Raw genomic sequence first — 7,500 nt, 5'->3', positions numbered from 1 at the left:
ACCCTGGACTACCCTGAACTACCTGAACTACCCTGGACTACCCTGAACTACCCTGGACTACCCTGAACTACCTGAACTATCCTGGACTACCCTGAACTACCTGAACTACCCTGAACTATCCAGGACTACTCTGAACTACCCTGAACTACCCTGGACTACCCTGGACTACCCTGATCTACTCTGAACTTCCCGAACTACCCTGAACTACCCTGGACTACCCTGAACTACCTGAACTACCCTGGACTACCCTGAACTACCTGAACTACCCTGAACTATCCAGGACTACTCTGACCTATCCTGGACTACCCTGAACTACCTGAACTATCCTGGACTACCCTGAACTACCTGAACTACCCTGAACTACCCTGAACTATCCAGGACTACTCTGAACTACCCTGGACTACCCTGAACTACACTGGACTACCCTGAACTACCTGAACTACCCTGGACTACCCTGAACTACCCTGGACTACCCTGAACTACCTGAACTACCCTGGACTACCCTGAACTACCCTGGACTACCCTGAACTACCTGAACTACGCTGAACTATCCAGGACTACTCTGACCTACCCTGGACTACCCTGAACTACCTGAACTACCCTGGACTACCCTGAACTACCTGAACTACCCTGAACTACCCTGAACTATCCAGGACTACTCTGAACTACCCTGAACTACCCTGGACTACCCTGAACTACCTGAACTACCCTGGACTACCCTGAACTACCCTGGACTACCCTGAACTACCTGAACTACCCTGAACTATCCAGGACTACTCTGAACTACCCTGGACTACCCTGAACTACCTGAACTACCCTGGACTACCCTGAACTACCTGAACTACCCTGAACTACCATGAACTATCCAGGACTACTCTGAACTACCCTGGACTACCCTGGACTACCCTGAACTACCCTGGACTACCCTGAACTACCTGAACTACCCTGAACTACCTGAACTACCCTGGACTACCCTGAACTACCCTGGACTAACCCGATCCCAAATCATTGCCAAATCGATCAGGCTTGAAAAACATGTAATATGTCCCCAGTTTAACTGACCGACTGCTTTACTGACTAACTGACTGCTTTACTGTGTGTGTGTGTGTGTGTGTGTGTGTGTGTGTGCAGCGCCCCCTAGGATCACATCGCTGTCAGAAATAGGAAGTCAGTCGGTGTTGTGTGTGTGTGAGGGAGCTCCGCCCCCAACCGTCACCTGGTACACCTGTCACAACACACACAGGTACGCACACACACACACACACACACACACACACGCACACACACACACACACACACACACACACACACATGCGCACACACACACACAGACAAACACACACACACACACCCACACCAATTTAAAAGCATTATATTTCTACAGTAACCCTTCATTCCTCCGTTTCTCCTTTAGGTGTGGTAATTTGACGGGCGGCTGGCAGAGCCTATCAGCTGCCTCGGTGGGCGTGGCTCTGCAGGAGAACAGCAGCTACATACAGGAGCGAGGAGTGAGCCAGGTACTGGACTACAATACATAAGATACAATAGAAGATGAGATAAGACAAGATAGAGACAAGATAAAATAAAACAAATTAAGATAAATTAAGAAAAGATAAGATCAAATAAAAGATAAGGTAAGGTAATGCGAGATAAAATGGAATAATATAGAAAAATAGGATAAGAGATTAGAAGATAAAGTATGGTTGGATCAGGCAGGATGTGTTTGTTAGATTTACAGAACAAAAAAGATCAAGCTAAGATAAAAAGCAACAGTCATGATCAGCAATCTTTTGGGGCAACGCTGCAGCAACAGGCAACACTGGGAGCCACGGGGTTAAATATCTGCCTCAGTGATCCCTGGCAACAAGATGTTGCTATGGGATTACAGCAACAATGCTGAGGCAACAGCGTGGAAACTGTTGGCCAACAAGTTGCCCACTATATCAATACTCTAAGATAAGATAGAATAAGATAAACTAAGCTAAATAAATACTTGAAAAATAAGTTAAAAGCTGTAATAACACAACTCTAAAGTAAAACTTGAATCTGTTGTTTGCTGCAGATCCGCAGCCTGCTGACGCTGCAGAGCTTCACGTCGCTCACCGCTATTCGCTGCGAGGCGAGAAACGTCGCAGGACGCCGAGCATGGGACCTGCGACTGGCGTCCAACTGTACGTACTACTACTGCACCACAGTACTGCTGACTACTGTACAAAATACTACTGTACCCTAGTACTGCTGACTACTGTACAAAATGCTACTGTACCCTAGTACTGCTGACTACTGTACAAAATACTACTGCACCACAGTACTGCTGACTACTGTACAAAATACTACTGCGCCCTAGTACTGCTGACTACTGTACAAAATACTACTGCACCCTAGTACTGCTGACTACTGTACAAAATACTACTGTACCCTAGTACTGCTGACTACTGTACAAAATACTACTGTACCCTAGTACTGCTGACTACTGTACAAAATACTACTGTACCCTAGTACTGCTGACTACTGTACACAATACTACTGTACCCTAGTACTGCTGACTACTGTACACAATACTACTGTACCCTAGTACTGCTGACTAGTACTACTACTGAAAACAGACAAAAAGTACAGAAGCAAAATACAATCAAAGTTACTTAAAAAGGGAGAAAACATCCAATAGGCAGAAGTCCAATATTACAGTAGCTGACTCACTGGCCAAACCTGTCTGTCTGCCTGCCTGTCTCTCTCTGTGTCTCTCTTTGTCTCTCTCTCTAGCTCTCTTGTCCCAGGTTGCTGTGTTGGCGGCGGTCTTGGTGCTGGTTGTCATCGCCATCATCTTCCTCATCATCCTCATCCTCCTCTGGAGGAAGGTCAGTTCTTCTTCTTCTTCTTCTTCAAAAGGTTCGGTGGTTTTACCAACAGATCCTATTCCAAAGCTTTTCCTTTTCCTGCTTCTCATTTTGCCCTGTGCTCTGTGTTTGTCCAACACTCCTGTGTCTTTCTAAATCTGATTATCAACAGGCTGCTAATGTCTTGGAGACCTGACCTGACTCTGCTTCACCTCGGCAGAATTAGGCTTCACTCAGTCCCTGTACTACGTATATTAATGTTGGTAATCTTGGTAGTCTTTAGTTAGCCCTAGCTAACCCTAGACTTTAGTTGTTTGATGATTATTATTTCTCACTAGCATCCTGATTATTTCATTTTATACAGTAAAAATAACCAAAGTAGAGTCTCAGTAGAACCAAGACACATCTTACCACGTGTCAGAGGAATATTCCTGTAACTTTCTGTGTTAAATCATGTTTGTTTGTCACTGATACACTTTAGTATATTTCAGGCAAACATTGAATGATGAAAATCAGAGTCCACAAATTCACATAATTAAAAGCTTTATTCATATCAGTGTTTTTCAGCATCAGTGTGGGCCCAATCTAAAACCATTAGCCATGCAATCTACAAACATTTTCATATTTTTGATGAATATTATTGCACAGCATATACCGTATTTCCTCTAATAGTGGCCTGTAGTCAATTAAAAGCCGGGTCTCCGATAATGGCCGGGGCCGTCGTCGACACGAACAAATAAAGGCGGGTCTCAAATACAGGCCGGGGGAAAAAACAAAGGAAACAAGACTAGGTCAAAACCAGTATATGGCTGGACCGTGTCCGTCTCCTCTCTCCGCCGCTGCCTCTCCACCGCGCCCACGGCCCACATCGATCCTCTCGATCCGAGCCCCGGACCCCCGCCGAAATCTCGGCCGGATCACCGGGAACACATCAGTGCCCAGGTTCAGTTAGCTTCAGTTAGCTTCAGCTTACATGCAAACAACGGTGGATACCGGTAAACTCCTGCCTGTCTGTAACTGTAGTTTGTAGTAACGTACAAGTGCCACAAGATGGCTCGGCCGGCGGAAGTCTCTGGAGCGTGCCGTCGTCGATTACCGTAATTATCGTAATGCATTGCAGTAACAAAAAAACGTCTACCTAACATACCCCAACAGAAGCAGATCAGACAACAAGGAGGCTTCGTACTAAAATATGAGCAAATATACTTATCAAACAGAGGGAATTAGAAATAAAGGCCTGTCTCTAATATAAGCCTGCTTCCAATAAAGGCCTGGTACCCTCTGCAGTTGAGGTAAATAAAGGCCCGGGCCACTATTAGAGGAAATACGGTAAGTCAGATATGAATGAATATCCGTTCTGTCACAGTAACAGTGACTGAGCGAGCGTGCACTGCCTCCTCTGGACTGAATGCACTGCATCAGACCTCAAAGCCTGAAAAACCACCGCTGAATAAAGCTGAAATGTTTTAGGACAACGATGTCTTGTTTGTTTATTTTCTCTTTTCATTTTCTGTGCTCTTTCTTCTCGTTCTGTCTGCAGAAACCTCGGTATGAAGTTCGATGGAAGGTGATAGAGTCGGTCAGTCCTGACGGACAGCAGTACACTTATGTTGACCCCGCCCACCTGCCGTACAACTCCGCCTGGGAGGTCCCAAGGGAAAACGTAGTCCTAGGTAATAAAACATAGTACTAGGTAATACACTAGGTAATAGCATAATCAAGAGACAACATAGTAGTCTCTCTCTCTCTCTCTCTCTCTCTCTCTCTCTGTCTCTCTCTCTCTCTCTCTCTCTCGCTCTCTCTTTATTGGCATGACGTACATGTGCACATGTTGCCAAAGCATAGATTCAAACATAAATGAGATAGAAATAAAGTAAAATAAAATGAAATAAACTGCATATTAAATATATAGATTCATCACATAGAATATTTCTGGACAGTAACAACAATAACAGTGATGATTACAAAAAAGCAAAGTTAAAGAAGATTTTACAGAGTTGATGTGTTTCTTAGATTATGGCATGACATCACCATGACATCATCATGACATCACATACTGAGCGCAGAGTTCTACTGTTTCAACATTTTTTTGTTGATACTGAGATTTTGAAAGTTCTCTGTTCTTTCAGAGATGTTTGAACAGTCTGAGTTCCTGATGTGTTCAGACCTGGTCCAGGAGAGAAGAAGAGTTCTTCACTTCCTGTTTCTCCTGAGTCGCAGTGTGACTCTCTCTTTCTTCTCTCCTGCCCGTCTCTATAGCTAGCTGCTGGTCTCTCCTGCCCGTCTCTACAGCTAGCTGCTGGTCTCTCCTGCCCGTCTATACAGCTAGCTGCCGGTCTCTCCTGCCCGTCTCTACAGCTAGCTGCCGGTCTCTCCTGTCCGTCTCTACAGCTAGCTGCTGGTCTCTTCTGCCCGTCTCTACAGCTAGCTGCTGGTCTCTCCTGCCCGTCTCTACAGCTAGCTGCTGGTCTCTCTGTACATCGTCAGCAGCTTCCTGTCTGGCTGTTTGATTCTGATCAGATTTGGGACAAATTGTAATTTGTTTTAAGGTTTTGGAAGCATTTAGTTTTGTTTATAAGTTTGATTTCTTTTTGCCAATAGTGATAATATTCTTCTTGTGTTGTTTTTTCTGTTTGTTTGGATTTTGTCAGTGTGGTTGTGTGGTGAGGTTTAGTTGGTGTTTCTTGGTCAGGTGTTCCAGCTGGTCTCTCTCTGGTGTCTCCTCCAGTGTGTCAGTGCAGTATTGTGGGGAGACTCTGGGCCGCTGTGTGCCAGGTGGCTCCAGAACTTCGCTGCTCTTTTCTCTATATGTACTAGCAGAGGGAATCTCCCATGATGCTCTGCTCTACAGGCCCGGTCTGGACTCTTTCTGTGCCGCCTGATGTGTTTTTACAGAATTCCAAATGCAGAATTTCAGTCGGGCTTTTGTCCCAGGCTTCATAGTTGCATTTGAAATGAGGCCCCAGATTTCACCACCATACAGTGCTACTGGTTTAATAACTGAATAAAAAATGTTCAACCAGATTTTTATAGGAGGATTAAATCTATACAGTGATTTTCTTATTGCATAATATGCTCTGCGTGTCTGCCAAGTTTCTTATTGCTAAATCAAACTTCCCAGATGAAGTGATTGTCAGCCCAGATAATTGTAGCTGGTGACATGACTGAGAGTTGTTCCACCCAGTTTGAATTGGTATTTATTTTCCTGAGAACGTGATTTTTTCTGAAAGATCATGAATTTAGTTTTTTCCAGAGTGATGGATAGAGCCCAGTTCCCACAGTGGTTCTCCAGCAGGGTCAGGCTGTGATCAGTCCTTGTTGGTGTGGAGAGAGATCAGCAGGTCGTCTGCATACAGGAGACGTTTCATTTCTCTCCCTGCAGCATTACTCCAGGAGACGTTCTGCTCTAGAGTTCTAGCTAATTCATTCATATAGATATTAAATAATGTTGGACTAAGATTGCAACCTTGTCGTACTCCCCTAGCTTGTTTGAAGTGTTGTGTTCTCTTTTCGTTAACTTTGACACAACATTTGTTTTCGTTATACATCTCCTTAATGATGTCGTAGACCAGGGTTCCCCAAGTAGTTTTCCCCAAGGGCCAAATTATGTCAAGCATGCCAAGCCAAGGGCCAAAACGTCCGGATTTTTTTTTTCCATTGTGCCAATAAAAGTTGTTTTATGTGCAGATGTTGTTGTTGCTGCTATTACCATTATTATTATTAGCAGTAGTAGTAGTAGTGGTAGTAGTAGTAGTGGTAGTAGTAGTAGTAGTAGTAGTAGTGGTAGTAGTAGTAGTAGTAGTAGTAGTGGTAGTAGTAGTAGTAGTAGTAGTAGTAATAGTAGTAGTAGTGGTAGTAGTAATAATTTAGGCCTGGGATTCTCAAAGCCTGTGTTGAGGGTCACACAAGAAAGACCATTTAATTATTTTACTTTTTACTTCACAGTTCCTCAGTGTTGAATTTCTTACACAAGAGATGAACTTTAGCCAGATTTCATCAAGATGATTGATCAAGTGTACGGTGTGGGATGAGGTCAAAATAAAGTAGAGCAGCGCGCACTTTATTACCTCCGCCAAGGAGGTTATGTTTTCGGTGCCGTTTGTCTGTCTGTCTGTCAGCAGGATTACGGAAAAACTGCTGGCCCGATTTTCATGAAACTTTGTGGAAGGGTGTAGTATGGGCCAAGGAAGACCCCATTACATTTTGGAGCGGATCCGGATCCGACTCACAAACAAGCAATTGGCTTTGGCGGAGGTCTGCGCTCTCCGAGTGCCCTTCTAGTTTCACATGTTGCGCACTTTATTTCACATGTTATGACAGACAGAGAGAGAGAGAGAGAGCAGCAGAGGGAGAGAGAGAGAGAGAGAGAGAGAGAGCAGCAGAGGGAGAGAGAGAGAGAGAGACAGAGAGAGAGAGAGAGCAGCAGAGGGAGGGGGGCTGTGTGTGCCCAGCCTGTGTGACTCAGAGCTTCAGGAGAAAGCGAGGAGCATAAAACATGGTGCTTTTTTCCACGCATGAAAAAAAAACAACAACCGAGCCCGACCCGACACAAGCCCAAATTATTTATTTAAAAACCAAGCCAATAGGCCAGGCCAATACCCGACATACAGTCTCGGGTCCCGTCGGGTTCGGGTCGGGTTGCAGACCTCTAGTTCAAGTGCCA

General features: G+C 44.7%; 1 protein-coding gene across 1 annotated transcript in view; it reads left to right on the top strand.

The window, feature by feature from the left end:
• Window positions 1-7,500, top strand: part of LOC139915047 (platelet-derived growth factor receptor beta-like) — a 31,002-nt gene that overhangs the window by 6,714 nt on the left and 16,788 nt on the right. Inside the window, exons 10-14 of the mRNA XM_078286579.1 lie at window positions 1,132-1,243; window positions 1,415-1,517; window positions 2,063-2,171; window positions 2,764-2,858; window positions 4,378-4,510. Coding sequence (XP_078142705.1) covers window positions 1,132-1,243; window positions 1,415-1,517; window positions 2,063-2,171; window positions 2,764-2,858; window positions 4,378-4,510 — 552 coding nt within the window. The remainder of the gene's footprint in view (window positions 1-1,131; window positions 1,244-1,414; window positions 1,518-2,062; window positions 2,172-2,763; window positions 2,859-4,377; window positions 4,511-7,500) is intronic.

This window comes from Centroberyx gerrardi, chromosome 11, assembly GCF_048128805.1.
Source record: "Centroberyx gerrardi isolate f3 chromosome 11, fCenGer3.hap1.cur.20231027, whole genome shotgun sequence".
Taxonomy (NCBI): domain Eukaryota; kingdom Metazoa; phylum Chordata; class Actinopteri; order Beryciformes; family Berycidae; genus Centroberyx; species Centroberyx gerrardi.
This window is presented reverse-complemented; position numbering and strand designations above follow the sequence as displayed.